The sequence below is a fragment of the Ischnura elegans genome, chromosome 1, assembly GCF_921293095.1.
Source record: "Ischnura elegans chromosome 1, ioIscEleg1.1, whole genome shotgun sequence".
In the NCBI taxonomy this organism is placed as follows: Eukaryota; Metazoa; Arthropoda; class Insecta; order Odonata; family Coenagrionidae; genus Ischnura; species Ischnura elegans.
Genome location: NC_060246.1, coordinates 6003795 through 6020522, shown reverse-complemented (window position 1 = coordinate 6020522; position 16728 = coordinate 6003795). Strand labels below are relative to the sequence as shown.

General features: G+C 44.3%; 1 protein-coding gene across 1 annotated transcript in view; it reads left to right on the top strand.

Annotated features, from left to right (window-relative positions):
• The window catches only part of LOC124154265, a 297186-nt gene that overhangs the window by 253716 nt on the left and 26742 nt on the right, over positions 1-16728 (top strand). Inside the window, exons 5-8 of the mRNA XM_046527881.1 lie at positions 9193-11843; positions 12884-13940; positions 14734-14871; positions 15482-15612. Coding sequence (XP_046383837.1) covers positions 9193-11843; positions 12884-13940; positions 14734-14871; positions 15482-15612 — 3977 coding nt within the window. The remainder of the gene's footprint in view (positions 1-9192; positions 11844-12883; positions 13941-14733; positions 14872-15481; positions 15613-16728) is intronic.

The following is a 16728-nucleotide window of genomic DNA, read 5'->3' as shown; positions in this document are numbered from 1 at the left end:
TTTTTCAATAATAATTCACCTAATTTTCTATTGACATCGTTCATTACTCTTCCTTGCATCCATTTCGAAGCCTTCCTTCACCGTTTGCCGACCGTTTCTCCTTCGTCGATGACATTTTCATCGGCGCTTCAATAGCAGCCATGAAGTATTGATTAAGTAGCTCCAACTTATCATGTGTTAGAAGACTTGTTGACTTTGCCAGGGTTATTTCATTGACAGCTTCGTGTGAATGCGGCGGTCCTCTTGCATGCTGCATGTTGGTGATTGGTCACCCCCTACCAAACACCCTAGAGGTGGCTCGCAGGGTATTATGTAGATGTAGATGTAAATAGGAGCTTCTTCCAAGACCAGTAACATAAAAACCCTCACGCCAAAAGGCACTTTTTTCCTGTGGGAAATGTAATTGGTAAGCAAGGCTCCTGCTCAAGCGAGGCAATTTGATCCTCGGCGATGAGGTAGCTCTTATGTCACAGCCACGGAAACTGCATATGTTGCCATTTTTAAACTGCGAAGCGGCGTCTCCTTTTTTTCTGAATGGACCCACGGGATGGAAGCAAGAGCTATTGGTCAAGGCGAATCCTCCGATTTAAAAATTAAAAACTGTTTCCGTCGCTTTATGAGTTTCGCAACTGTGAGCTTTTTGTTGGACTAACAATCGCTGCCAAGCGTGGTTTCGGGCACTCCGCGGAGAAAACCCTTAATTGGCTTACAATTAGTTACCCCTCCGCATTAAGGGCTGGAGCGTGTCGTGCACAGCCCCTTTTCTCTCTCTACCCTAAATGTCTTTAGGCTCCATAATCGTAATCCTCTTGCTTTCATCTCCAGAATTCTTCTTACATCTTTCAAGCGAAGCATTGGTCTCGTTTATTCTCGTTGGCGTTGAATATCATCCGATTTGCTCAAATAATTCCGCACGTAACTCCGCCTAGGAAATACTTTCGCTATCCTCTTCGCAGGACTTCTGAATTGGCGTCGAGCACTTAATTCACGAAACCAACGAAAACTCCCACTTCTGGCTCTTACTACAGGACTATTGGCATTACTAACTGTAACAGTGAAGAAGATATCCACGGCGACATACTTCGCCTAAATTTCCCACTTAGTGGCAAGATTTTTGCAGCATAAGTAAAAAAGAGTTCTGATATTTTCGCTGAAAATTACTAAATGTAATTAATTGAAGAATAATCTACATGAAAAACTACACTTGAGTGTAAATCCGCTTTGCAAAATACGAGGGCCATTTTATTTCAGCCTCCGATGGGTCATGAACAGAAGACGAATTGACTGATTAAAAATTATTTCATTGCTAAATATTGAGCACACTTGTGGTGTTCTTTCGACATTATAGCCTCCGAATACATACACCTCTGCATGCATACTCACCTGAGCTTTAATTGAGTTGATGACGTTACATAGTCACTCTTCACACGTATCGCAGACATATTGTCACGCCTTTTCTGCCATTCTTCCGCCTACTTTTCGCCACATAACTATCTCTATTCTCATACGCACCCTCTTGAGCCCAATGCTGAAATTACATCCACTAAAGTTGCTCGCGTTTAGATCAGATTACTCCAATTAGCGAAACCCAGCGAGCGTGGTGCAAAGAAAGGCCGACCACCAAAATAAACTTCCTCCAAATGAAGTCCTTCTCTTCGCTTTTTTTTCCTTTCAGAAGCCGTGCGAGCATGTTCCCCGCGCACGAGTCGCAAAATATGAACCCGTTTTCCTAAATGTAAGGCTTCGAAGTTCTTGAGTTCCGTGTTTTTCCCTCAGTAAAAAAAAACTCTTTCTATTCTTAATCCCTTAAGGAGTTAATCCAAGACAAAGGGATTCTTTTCTGTGTCCTTGCTGTTTTGTTAAGTCTTGAATATCCAATCCGCGGGCTCTTTATGGTTTTATTTCCCGACAAGTTTTTCGTCCTTTTCTTTCCTTTTCCTCCCCATTCACGACGAGTCCGCCCTCTGCGCCCCGCCGCTATAAGCAATCTCCCTCTCAGCCACAGCAGTAGTTCGTTCGGGCCCTCTCTTTCAATGGTCCTTTGGGCCTTTTTGTTTCCAAGAGGCTGTTGGCCTCGGTCTTAAAATATAACGGAGCGCTTTTATTTCTTAACTCCTTTTGGTGAAAGGGAGGTATTATATCAATCTCAACGCCAAAGTCCTCCTTTCCCAGCAGAGTGTCGAACTTTACGAGAAAACGTGATATTTTGCGAGAATTTTGCGTCTCGTGAGCATTAAAAGTCAAATGCAATGGCACGAATTCCGAAAGATGAATGGAAAAATCACTTAAACGTCTACTGATCATAGTTTTAACTCGGGTGACTCAGAATTAATTATTCACATTCTCGTACTGCAACGGTAAGGTGCCCTTCATGATGTGTGACAGACAAGTCTTAACAAGAAGTTATTAAAAAAAGATTACTAACATTCTCGTCAGATTTACAACTCGTTTTTCTCATTTGAATTAAATTGAGGTATTTTCTTGTTAATAGCCTTAGATTGGTTATGAAAATCTATTTCGATAATCTACCATTTAATCGTGATTCCACTTCCTTCAATTTCGAGGAAACGTGTTTGAACATGAACTCTTCCTCGCTCATATTCTGAAATTCAAAATTACAATTAAGTCTCTTTAGATCTACATTTCTCCGAACACATTCTTATGGATTGCTAAATCAACAGTTCTGTTTTCCTCCCTAAGTGGACATTAGGGAAATTACGTTTCAGTGCCTGAATTGGCAATAAATATGAGCGAATATACGCCCACGATGGTAATAAATTCAAGGTGGAATCTTAAAGTAGCCATAAGCTGAGAAGACGAAAAAAGGAGGGATGAGTATTCATACCTTAGTAGTATTCATCTTCACCTGGAGAAATTCACGAGAATTACTCTCCGAGGAAATACATACAAACAAATGCGCGCACCAACATCTCCGCATGGGGCCAAGGTTGGCACCCTAAAAACCTTCTTTGGTTCGATTGGCATGATTATAGCGGTAGCGTTCGTTTATATGTCGTATATTTTTATCGAGAATTTGATACCCATTGATTGAAATACGTACGAAGAAGTAAAGTAACAGGATTTTGGGGAAATTCATTTACAAGTATTTCCCATGATGATTCAATTTCCCTAAATAGCACGAAATTTGGGTTATCGAAGGCTTAGTGATAATGCGCAGCCAACACGCGCACTTCCATTTTCGTTTCCTCTTAGGTGCGATCGCTAGCGTTTTGAGCGATGCCAGCGCTGACGGCCGAGTCACGAACGACAGTTCTCTCCATTCATACAAGCAGAACTTCTGTAATGCGCATCATTCGGAGGACCGTTTTTAATTGACTTTCTAGGAAGCAAACGCTTTGAATGCCACTATCTGAGCGAGTGTTCTCCTCGTTAGGCTTGTCGAACCGCTTGCGGATTCAAATCACTGACGCAGTGTCACATTAAGCACGGTACCACAGCGTAATTGTTATTATTGGGGGTTCCCTACATATCCACATTAATTACTAGTAAATCCTTGATCAACGTTAACATGACGCTTTCTTAGTGCTATCCTAATTTTTGTTTTCGACGTATCTCTCCATCTCCCCACAGAATGTTTAAAGCATTGAACAAATCATGGAGATGATTTTCACGATATCTTGGAAAAGTGCAATTAGTAACTGCGACAAATTAGTATTATCAACATCATTGACTTGGCTACAATATACTTTGGCCATTTTATCCCTTTTTCATGTGATCTGTGTTTTTATTCTCAAAACACTTACCTCTAAATGACAAATTGATTCATATTTCCATAATTTTTTCACAATTAAAGTCGCAAAAAGTGCCGCCACAGCTTAGGAAAATACGTGACGAAGCCGAAGTCGACCGGTGCAGCGGAGGGCAATTATTTGTTGTTGCCGGTTGTAATTTGCCAGTTGACGCCTACATGTGGGAATTCTTGCTATGGTTTGCTGACAAGGTTTCCTCTTACTACTTCGCAGGCCCCCTCCAATAGCTGGAGGTGGGAGATGTTCGGACGCCAGACGTTTACAAAAAAAAAGAAGACAAAATATAGGCGTTGAAGTTGTGGTTGTGTAGTGCGGACTGAGGAGATCCACCAAGCATTCAATGAAGTCCTCCCCCGCTCGGGAGAAAAGAGAATGCTTACGCCTATCCAGATGTTCACAGTGGCTACTGAATAGAAGGGTAGTAGAATAAAGTTTTTATTAATTTGACCCATACCGGAAGATCTCTCGAATACATCCATTTATGTTTATTATGTCGCTCTAAACAGTAACCTAAGGTTAAATCAAAACTTGAAGCATTTACGTGGTGGAAGGGTTCCATATTAACAATGAAAACACTTTGTTACTTGTATCTTGTGGAAGTAACAAAGTGTTTTCATTGTTAATAGCAACCTAAGGTCCCCGTGCAGCAGCTCCGAATGCATTCGCTCCCCATTACAAGCCTCCCTCTCTCTTCGCCTGATCCCTCTCTCTCTCTCTCTCTTTTCCAGCGACCACTCTCCCTCCCACACGCCGAAACCCAATCCCTTTTCACTCGATCGCCGAGGCTGAGCCGTCGCGTGTCGGAGGGGCCAAGTGAAGAGGGCCACGCAGAACAAAAGACCGGGGTCCCATGCCTGCTTGCGCGCGCAGGCATCTTAAATACAGCGCCCCCCCATTCTCCCTCCAACTTAAGTCCGTTTCTGGTCGCAGTCCAAGGGCAGTGAAGAGTGCATTAAGGAGCTCGGTAATCGCTCGCTAGAGAATCATCCAATTAGCATAATAGACGGAGACGCTCTCTAGCGAGAAGGGCCCCTCCTCCTCGTGGGGCAGTGAAAGTCTTCTGGCTTGTTGGCGCCTGCCCCGACTTGCCTCCCTCTTGCCTTTGAGAGGGTGCTCTCGCGCGGGAAATTTGCATAGTTGGCCGACGGACCTCGATTCGCAAGGTCTCGCGTAATTAGCGGAAAACTCCTCGCTTATCTCGGACGAGGTGGACATATTTTAGCGCTTGAATTTCCATCTCATGTGCAGGCCGTGACACGCCTAGGTAATTTTAATTGCCAACAATTTACTTCCTCGGATCAAAAGTAAATTAGGTGTGACTACATCTTTAACATCTCCAGGGTGTTACAAGATTAATTCAAACATTACTTAAATTCGTTTACAAATTTCCGATTCACGTATTTTCATATGAATCTCGCAGCTGATATGCCTCCAACCTATATTGAAGAGGTTCCACCGAAGTAAATTTCATTATCGCAAAAAGTTCCAAATACGCTGTACTCATTTTTCTCATTAATTTGTTTTGACTTCAGTTGATATATTGCTGTTTTTGAATTACTTGTATCTCTCGGCAATTGCATATAAAAAATAGAAATTTTGTATACTCTTGAACCTCTGCTAAATTTTTCAGCGTTGAAGAAAAGCGACTAGAATGTAATTCCCAATAAGATTTTAAAAAATCTATTAGGGCAGAAGCCATTGCACTAGTGTCATGGCAAAATAAAATTCGGGAATGTCGGTTATTTCACTTTTGGGCCATGAAAATTTTAATATGTTAGTTAAAGTGAAAGCTTTTCAGGAGAGTTACTATGATGCTGCGATCTAGGCAAACCTCTAATTCTAGGCATACTAAATGTTACTCTTGCAATTAGAATAAAACGATTTAATCTACACAAGAATGTATTTTTCGACCTAATGCTGCAAAATAAAGGTATCAGTATGGCTACGATTTGAAGTACGCGGAAACGGATGGCCCTTCCTCAGCTTTCTTTCCGAGTACTTGATGGACGCTTTTTCAGAATATTGTAAAAATGTGAGTGCGTGTTTTTCATCGCGGATTGATTTCAAGATACCATTTGCAAAAAATAATTATTATTATAATTTTGAAACCACAAATACTAAATTTTCAATTCTAGCAGACGTTTGTATCTCTCAAAAATTTCATCACAGAAATCATCACCTTATTAAAATTAATGTTTAAAATTGAGCCATAAATTTCGCTGCTGGCCTATAATCCTCACGTAGTTATAACCAACAGCGCCTTTTAAATAAGGCGCAAACAATTATTTTTTTCTTCTATTACGGTCATTCCACGACTTTCATAGTTTACCAGAAGGATTGCGAATTATTTCTTTAAATCCGGCCAAAGGCAGGCAAAATGAATAACATAACAGCTTTATATTTAAGAATCCATTTTCATGGTATTACAAGCAAATCCACCACAAATCCCTGTCCTTATTAATTTAAAAAAATATGCATTTTGAAAGCCGTGAAAATGTGTCAATGTGGAAAAGGTTTTAATGGATATTAATGCACCTCATAATGCATTATGAAATATTCTGTCTCCATTTTTTCGCTCGGTTCAAACATTTCAAAGGATTAGTTTAAAGTAACAAAATGACCACTGAATCGATACTTTAATCTACTTTTTTCAGGGAAATCTATGCCCACCTATTACTCTTTTTCATTCCCATTAATGGTGAGCTTCCAATATAAAATTAATTTCAAAAAACAGGAACCATGTTCGCGAATGGCTTAAGGGATAAAATTTATGAACGCTACTCCGGCTCTGATCATGAGGCTCAAATTGCTATTGCACGATTATGAGGATTTTTACACGCAGGTTTTGGATAGAGTATCATATTTAATCAAATCTGCGCTGTTAAAAAATGCATTATAATTAATTTTAATTTTATTTAAACAAGATTTATCTACTCGGTTCCTGCAGATTTGCGTCAAATTGGTAAAAGGAAGATTCTCACAAATACATTAGTAGAGCTACGTGTAAATTTTCCGAATAGGACGATTCATCATGGCTGTTGTGTTTTCCTGGTACACCGCATACATTCAGTTGTATTCATGAACCCATTACATTCATTTTACGAATTAAATGGAACATCATAGTGGGGTTTAAAATGTGTACAGAGGCGTATGCTAATAAAATATAACCGTCTTTTATGGGATATAGTCACGAGATACTGCTTTTGAATGAAAAGAATGCTCCCAAAAATCACGTATGCAGAAAGGCTAAATTCGCATTGGGGCAGACTGAGTATTTGGGTCAATATTGTTTGCTTAGAATTCCACTTCCAAAATGCCAGTGCATTGGGCAGATATGATAAGGTACACGAGGCAACATACTAACGCTTATTCATGAAACAACATATGGACCTCTAGCCGTAAAAGTGGAAATAATATTAGAAAATACAATGTTTCAACGTCTCGTGAATGTGCACATTCTCATGGAATTTCAAAAAATCTAAAGCAGTGGTATGGAAGCTGTTGAGCTATTTATTTTCTGCACGCCTATTTTATAAATAAGAATCGAAATCTCCTCACATATCAAATATCAATTTAAAATATAATATGTGGAATTCTTCTCGTAACCTCAATATTTTTGGGCCTAGACATACTTTTTTTAATAAGAAACATTGCCATTAAACCTTAAAATTCATGGAAAAACCTGCAAAGGATTGATAGTATGTTTAATTGCCATTAGGAACTTGGCCTGCTAGTGTTAAATTATCACTCATCTCAGTGAGGAAGTGCGATCAATATGCTGAAGACAACGGAAAAATAATGCTTTCAAATAATTGTCAGGATATAATGGAGGGGTGAAATATGAAATAGGAGGGATAAAAATTTGAAAAAAAACTTTTGTTTCATAAAACGTATGCTTGACTGAGCAAAATTGATTCACACATAAAATTATTTCTCTGCACCCCGAAGAAAATTCTCCATAAAAATAAGGGTTTGCCTCGAGGTCCGATGTAAGGGAAGAATACTTATTGGTGATATTAACACACATTTATATTTTGATTATTATAAGGTCCAATAATTGAGGACCATTTGCATTATTTATAAAATATCATGAAATCATTTTAAATGGAAATATAATAAAAAGTGGCGTGCGAGATCAAAGTATTTCATACTAAAATGATGATTCCGTAATTTTTAATCAAATTTGGACACATTTTTACAAATAGGATTGTTATCTTCAGAAAGAGCAATAAAAATGAACCAAGTCTTCTTTCCTTTTAATTCCTACCCATAATACTAAGATTTTCTGCAAAAAACTGTCACAAAGGGACGCGCACGCCGGAAACGACCGAGAGAGATTCGTAGGCATCAGGAGTTCAGATCTGGGAATTCACCAGCAGCGCACTCTTTCAAAGAAGAACCAAAAATTATAATCGTGGAAAAATCCAGAACTGAAGGCATTTGTAGGCAAAAAGAACTTCAGTATCATTTTCCTCAGCCAATAAATCCATAAAGCCTATTTCTGGTATTCGTATCTGTCTTTCTCCCCCTTGAAAACCTTGCAAGAAATCCTCCGGTATAATAACTCAAGATGCCAGAACGCTGATCAAATGCCTGTGCATTGAGATTCGTGATTGATTAAGGTAATTGTAGATCTTATAATCATTTTTCATGCCTCACATAATGAGGTAAACTTACCGATAGCTCACAATGTGGCTTAAACTGATTCCAAACAAATGCACGGCAGTACATTTCTCGCATAGGACGTCCAATTATACCATTTATATATGTATATTCATTGGGAGTTTACATAACGACATCGGTTGAGTTACGATGGGAGTCACGACAACTTCAAACCTATCCTGGGTGGCAACAAGAAGCTAAGATTCATGAAACGTGCTATGGAAAGATTTTCAGATGACAAAGAGAAATCAGGGGGAAAATTTGAAATCACCTTTTTGAATATGCAGCGAATATATGGGATTCAATTCAGGTAGAATTAATCCGTAAACTAATTAAATAGAGAGTAAAACTGCGCGATTCGTAAAAGACCGCTACGAGCAAACGTAGAGCCCTACACATGTTCTAAATTGATTGCGCTAGTAGACGCTAGAAACTCGGAAGCTTTGATTTGTTGAGCAACTGAGAACAGATTTCTTGTAGAGGAAATCAAGAACAGGAGAACATCCAAATGGAACCTCACTACAATTGCAGGTTGGACAGAAACTAAAAATTCGAGGTATTATGCCTGACGAATAGGCACTACATTTATTTTCCGAACAATAAAGGACTTTAATAAATAATATAAACTTGATGGGATTCAGTAATGAACTCACTCCAACGCGCACCTTTATTTTGTAAAAGACTGGTGTCCTAACACGCCGATTGAGTCGTATTTCACGGTTGTATGTAAATCTTGTTTTTCTTCTTCTCCGAATGGCAGGTGCCATCGCATACCGCATACGAGTGCCCCCACCCGGCCAGCTGGTCGCCCTCTCCGGAGACGACTTGAGGGTGGAGCTGGACCTGCCGCCCCCGGGTCGCGGCGGGGCCGGTGGAGGGCCCTCGGAGGCGGCGACGCGATCGCGGGGGCAAAGGGATGGCGGCGGCGGCGAAGAGGACGGCCCCCAAGCGATGGCGCGCAGAGACGGGGAGCTGTGGATAGAGCTGGTGGACATGGAGATGGGCAAGGAGACGGCGGCGAGGAGGAGGCGGAGGATGGAGGGGGGCGGGAGGTGGAGGCGGGAGGAGGGCGGGGGAGGTAGTGGGGAGACGATGGGGAGGAGGGAGATAGGGGGTGGGGAGAAGAAGAAGAGGAGGAAGGAGGAAGGGGAGGAGGACAAGAGGTCCGGGCGGGTGCGGCCCAAAGGGGAGAAGGAAGAGAACGCACTGCGGCCCACGGCCAAGGAGGAGGATGCGATGATCGGGGGGGGTAAGTGGGTGGGCGGGAAGGTGCGGTGGAGCAGCTGGGGCGGGAGGGGCGGGAACGCAGTGAAGATGACGGAGGGGGGAGGGGGCGGGAGGCAGGAGGAGGAGGGGGAGTTGGGAGGGAGAGCGGGTGAGGGGGAGAGCGGAGAGCAAGAAGAACAAGTGGCTGATCACGGACTCATCCTGGAGACCGCCCTCGTGTCGAAGGGGTGGCGCCTCCCCCTGGACACCACCCCCTCCTCGCCACACTCCACCCTCGCGCTCACCTTCCCCGCCTCCCACTTCACCCATGGCGGCCTTTACGTGGTGAGGCTGGTGGGCACGGGGCGGGTCGTGTCCAACCCCGGCACGCAGAGACCCCAGAGGGACGCGGTGACCACGGAGGGGTCCGTGGAGGAGTCCGGAGGCGTCGGGGCCGACGAGAGAAGCGAAAGCCGCGCAGCGAACGCGAGAGGCGGCGTGGGCAGAGAGCAGAGAGGAAGGAACGAGTCGTTGGAGGGTGGGCGCGGGATGATGAAAGTGGCTGAGGATGGGGGGAGAGGCAAGGCGTCGCACGGGGGAAGGGTGCGGACGGCGGACGAGGAGGAGGAAAGCATGCGCCGAATGTACGGTCGCATCCTGGAGGCCCTGGAGAACAGGGAGCGATGGGAAGAGTACGACAGGAGCGCCGTGCCGAAAGGGAGGCGGAAGAGGGACTCGAGACAAAAGACTGCGGATGAGCGGAGGAGGGGAAGAGGAGAGGAGAGGCAGGGAGTGAAGAGGGTGTCCGATTACGATGCAGGACAGTGGGAGGGCATGGGGGGGTCCGAAAGTGATCGGGGGGCGGAGGGTGGGGTGAGTAGATCAGAGGAAGAGGTGGCGAGTGCTTCGAGTTTGTTGAGAGCGTACTTGGAAGATAGAGGGGGCGAGGGGGAGAGGAGCGAGGGCAGGTGGGTGGGGGAGAAGAGGAGAAGGAGGAACGAAGAGGGCAATTTAGCGGAAGAACCGGTCATCGAGCGACTCGGTTCATCTCCTGGGACTGAGAACTACGACTCCATTAGCCTGCAAAGCGACTTTTCCTCCCGCCTTCGTAAAAGAGACCTATCGGAATCCAAAGTAGAGGAGAGTACACTCGGGAGCACGGAAACAAGTAGTTCACAGAAAACATGGACGACCGAAGCGATTCCCAAATCCACGACGACCGATGGGAGGGTGTCGCGGGAGGCGAGTAAAGGATGCAAAGACAATTGCGAGAGCACGACCTCGAGGCAAATCCTGGCTGAGGAAAATGTGCTGGTGTCGTGGCCGGCGGCCAGATTCACACTCAACATTCTCTCGTCCTCATTTTCCTCTGCGGCGGCCAAACCGAAACCCGAGAAGTCGGCTAAAAATTTGACCTTCGAGACTTTCGAGGCTCCCGTGCGAGTGCTGCTGGAGATCCCGTGCGGAATCGACGGCGTCGGATCGAGAAGTCGACGAGAAGTGTCGATAGAGGGACTCAGAAGCACGATTTACGCTCGGGAGAGCGAAGACTCGGGTAGGATGAGCGTGCGAGTGCCGAAGGAGGAGAGCGCGGGTAGGCTGAGGGTGATGTCGAGTGCAAAGCAAGAAAATCAAAAGGAGGAGAGCGAAGAGAATACGGGTGCGCGAGAGAAGCGCAAGAGGAAGGGGGCGAGGGGAGAGATGGAAAGACTTCGGGAGGGCGGGAGGGCGAGGAGGGACCTCAAGGGGGAACAGAACCACGGAGAGCCGTGGGCAATGCGGACGGCGGGAGACGCGCCTCCCGCCGAAGAGACGAGCGCAGTACGGGAAATCGTGATGAGGATCAGGAAGGAGAGGGTGACCAAGTACGACATCAACGACGACGCGCTGGAGAGCCTGGAGGAGAAGGCGGGCCGACTCGGCACCTCGGCCTACGCCATGAAGAGGGAGGCGAGGGTGGAGACGAGGGGCGGAGACTTGAACGGGCGAGGGGAGGGAAGGACGGCGGCCGCCGGGGGGAGGGCCAAGAGGGCGCCCACGACCACCGGCAGCACGAGGAACCCAAAGACGGGCCTCTCCCCCGGACCGCCCAAACTGCCGTTTCGCGTGTTCCTCGTGCTGCGCTACTGCGGAGTGGATTCCACGGAGTGCGACGAGGAGGAGGACGCCGGCAAGGACAGCGCCGAAATATGGAGGAGACCACAGGTGAGCCGACGCTTTCTCTCTCATTCAAGAGCCATTTCAACCCATATATACTCTTCTTGGAAGATTTTAAATACTAATTCGCACAACAGAGTAGTTAGAGCTAAATAATATTCACTTCTAATGATAAGGGATACAACCCCGTTGTGGAATCGGATCATTCCTTCATGAGTTCTAATGCAATTTCATTTGTGATATAACTACATGCCTTCGGTATTATTTTATCAGATTTATGTGTTTTCACTGAGTTTACATGCATTGTAAAAACTAAATAAAGACTGTCATCCCCATAATTCCGATTCAAAATATTTATTAAAACCAATGAAATAATATCTGAATCCACAAAAGAGATGCTTAGTTTAGTTGTTTTTATTTTAGATAATCGAAGAAAGAAAGTAACGTCTTCCGTTGTCCGTTCATCGATAAGCATTAACAGTTGATGGAAGACATCTACAAAACCTTAATCTTGTTTAAAGTCTATCAAACATTTTTATAAAAAAACAATTTAAAGACGATACTGTACCAATTTAGACGCTCTTCTAGGGATGGGAGAAATGTTCAAAAGTTCTCAACACGATTTCAAACAGGTAGTGATTTTCAGATAATTCTCTAAAAAAACGCGAATATTTAAATTAATCAATTCTGAGTAATTTTTCAATTTATTTTTTAACAAATTCATAGGCAAAGTGAGTTAACAGTTGCTTCTAATTGTATCCTTCTCAACATATAATCGTAAATTCTTCCTAGTACATTTCTGAGCTACGTTAACAAATGACTGTTGAAAATACATAATCAGAAATCAAACTGAACGTTTATAATACTTGCAAGCACGTACCGCACGCGTTGTCCTACCTACGCCATTATTTTTTCTACTTCTGGATCTATTGGAGCACTTAAGATATTAAATTCCATGCTCCAATTATCAGTTTCACACACGTCACATTGGCATATTGCTTAATTATTTACTTGTTATTTACTAAAGAAATGTTTCGCATCGGAATATTGGAATTCATTTGAAGCGATTCACCTTTTATTCACCACAGACCGTGTACACTAAGGAGCTGGTGGACTTCCCGGCGTGCCCCAAATACCAGCACCAAGTGATCCTGCCGTGCGAGGCCTTCGGGCAGGCGGGTGTGTACGTGGTGCAGGTGAGGTCCAACTACACCTTGGATGCGGCGGAGGACGGAGGCGCAGGCAAGGCGGAAGCGAGGAGGCGCAGGAATATCGCCGCAGAACAGCCACCGGTGACACCCACGAGGCCTGCCTCCAACGGCGAACGCGAACCAAGCAGAGTTTGGACCGAGTCCACAACAGATGGCATCAACGGAAGACGGGACTCTGTGGATGCGTTCGCTGCCGAATCCACGAGTCGTGCCTATGGCGACGTGAGTGACGGTAAAATCTCGAGGAACACTCAAGTAATAGCGAGTGAAAGTGTAGAAAAGAAGAGCGAAGGGTCGGCTGGGGAAATCCAAGACGCTGGAGGGAATCGCGAAGGCGATGAACTGGAGGACACCGGGAGGACCTTGGGTGGCGGCACGGGCGTGTTCGATGCTGTGACCGAAGGGCCTGCGCTGTCCAGGGGCGTCCGCGGCTCGTCTTGGCAGATGGGGGGATCGTCTTGGTGGGAGTCTGGGAGTGGTGATGGTGAGGAGGAGGGGAGCGGGGGGTGGGGCGCGGGGAGCGGAGACGCCGAGTACGGGGACGACCCGGGCGAGGCGGCAGCCGCCTCGGGGCGGAGGGTGCAGCTGCCCGACCCCCCGCCGGGGTCGCTGTGGTCATCGAGCCAGCCGATGACGGCGCGGCTCAGCGCTGGCTACGTGTTCACGGTGCACGCGAGGAGCGTGTTCCCGTGCAGCGAGGCGCACGTTCGCCCAGGCACGCTGGAGCCGGCTCCATCGGGCGTGCCCGTTCTCTTCGAGTATCCGGAGTGCATCCTGGAGGCCTCGGATCGCATCCGGGTGTTCGGGAGGGCGAGGCCGGACGTGGCGGCCATCTTGCCTCCCTTCTGGATGGGAACGGACGCATCGACGGACGCCGCTGTGACCCTGTCGCACCCTTCCCTCAGATACGTGGCCGAGAAGAAAATATACAAAGGTACGCCATTATGCAACGATTTAATTGAATGGCTCATGCGAATTCAGAATATCCTAAAACAATCCAAAAAAACTGAATAAGTAAAATTTTAAAAGTGGCCGAAGAAATCACGCATTTCCACCCTTTTCCATACTTCTAACTTCTCAGCGTTAAATTTCTTGAATTCACTGCACCAACTGTGAGAGCATTGAGATATTAACAAAGTTGCTGACTTCTTATTGTCTCAAATAACGATTCCGAATAAGACGCCACCATTCATACTGTGCAAGTTTTTGGAACTAATTTCCATATTTAATTTTATTTTGTTGAAAAATCGAGAATTATTGATCGCATTGAGCTGAAAATGCAGAAAACATACATTTTCCTCTGGATCTTTCTTTAAAATTTTAAAGTTCAATCTAAGCGGTAAGTCAGTTTAGAATTGGATGCAACATACCTCCGCCACACATCAAGCTTAGAGAAGCGTTGCTGTGATTTGGAAGGAATGAAAGGATTCTCCATACCTGTGAATTAATACCGGCTAAGTCGTCGTGCAGGTATTGCTGTTATTGCCCACATTGTTTGCAGAAACATAATTTACTTTTTTAATGTGAGCAGTATTAATTATTGCTCACATTGCATTCTATTGTCTATTCATTCTGATAATAATGACGAGATTCCTGATATTTTGCAATTTTATTATGCCTGATATCCAAGCATTTATGTTACCTAATCTCCGCTATAATATAGTCTTGTTTGCCAAGATAAAGGAGAATTTTCTTCGCCAATATTGAGTGATTCTCTCTCTCCGCAGGGAAGCACAACGCCTGGTTCGACTGCTCTCTCTTCACGGAAAGATACTCGGAATACTGCTTCGCATACGCGTCCCAAGCGATGACGGGGGCCGTGACGCACGTTCGTGCGCAATGCATCCCCACCCTACCCACCTCTGGTGAGCACTTATGTTTAACAGTCGGTTTACTGCGCCTACGAGTGATGCAAGAAATATTTGCTTGATAAAACTCAATTTTAAGGCATCGGTAATTATAATTACTAATCGCTTATTATTATTAATCGTCATTCCCTTTGTAAAACAAATATCACTGAAAAGTTATCGAGCTTCGCAAAATTACAATCAAAATTAACAATTGATAACAGTCAAATTATTACTTTTTTAATTCAAATTTATCGTAGGATAGTTATAAATTTTGGGTGAATGAATTTTGCAAAGTACAATTACTTTTCGGTTACAATATTGGAATTCCACGAAGTTTCGGCCGCTATTAACAGTTTTATAAAAATATGTTCCTGATCATTTTCCCATGAAACTTCCTTTTATGAAGTGGGGTTCAAATGTATTTCTTAGGAGAAGACAAAAAAAGAAGAAGAGTTAATATCAATTGAATTCGTCCACTACATTTACTCCAAACGTAAAATAAGTGACCGACGCTAAATTAGTTTAAGATTTCGCACAGCGTTTCAACCCATCTTTGCGCGTGTTCGCCATGAGAGAGTGGTTGTCATCGGCTCCCGCTAATCCGCATCAATTCTCTCCCGCGCAGACAAGGACCGTGGCGGGTGGGGAAGCTGGAGTGCGTGGAGTCAGTGCAGCACGACTTGCGGAAGCGGGTCCAGGAACCGCTACCGCACATGCGACAACCCTCCGCCCAGATACGGCGCCCCCTTCTGCGAGGTGAGTGACCCGATCCATCCACCGAACCAGCATTCATTTCCGAATGCATTCAGTGGAAATTGGTAATTAAAACACAATCCGTCTTCTCTTCAAAGGTGCTTTCAACGTCAGGTTCTTTTAATGGTTGATAATCATAAAAACCATTCCTCGTGATGTCACTCTTGGACTACAGTGGGTCGTTACCATCGTGAAAAAAATACACCATCTTCATTACTTAGAGATAGAATTAATCGTACATATTTCATGGCTCAAGATATAAGTTTTGCATATAGACACTAACGATGACAGTAAGATGCAAGTAATTCGCTCCTACATACTAGGAAATATTTATGGAGAACTTGATCTCGTAATAATATTTTTGTTCCTAGTTTTGCAACAGAAACACATCTCGGGGAATACTGAAGCCGGTTGATCGAGAAAATAGCAACGGTGCGCCATAACTTCTTTGAGATGAAGGACGCTCAATTTTTCCGTAATGATGGAGTTTTTTTAGTCAACATCTGTAAAGTTCAGCAAATAAAAAATATTAACTCAGGTACCTAAGTAAATTCAATACTCGAATCTTGTTTTCGACTTAAAAGAGGTTGCAATGGCGACTCATTGTCGCGTGTGTTTTTTATTATGCTTCTAATAGGACCCAAATACACCTCCAGTCATTCAAACATATTTTCAATTAGTGCTTCAACACCGCTGTTCTTCCTTGTTTCCACTTAAACATTTTATATACATCCCATTCGCTCCCTGAAAATGGGGACGAAAGGATTTCCTCTCTTAATTTTCGAATATAAATGGAGAATACCCCGGGGGGTTATATGGGGGAGGGCTCCAACAAAGCCCTTTTCATAATGTTGTTCGGCAAGGGTGCTCATTCAACGCATCCACTCCCCACCCCCTCTTCTCGTCCAGAAGAGCTTTTTTCGCCAATTACACTTCAGCTTCATCGCAAGAGAAAAAATTGCAGGAACATTCATCATTTCATACATCTATTTTATCACATTTAGTGTAGCAGATATTTTTTAGCTTCGAATAATAACAAATCACAAATCCTAATTTTTAATTGACGTACGATAACTAAGCTCATATGTCGTAACATATTTACGTATTTCAACTTGATCA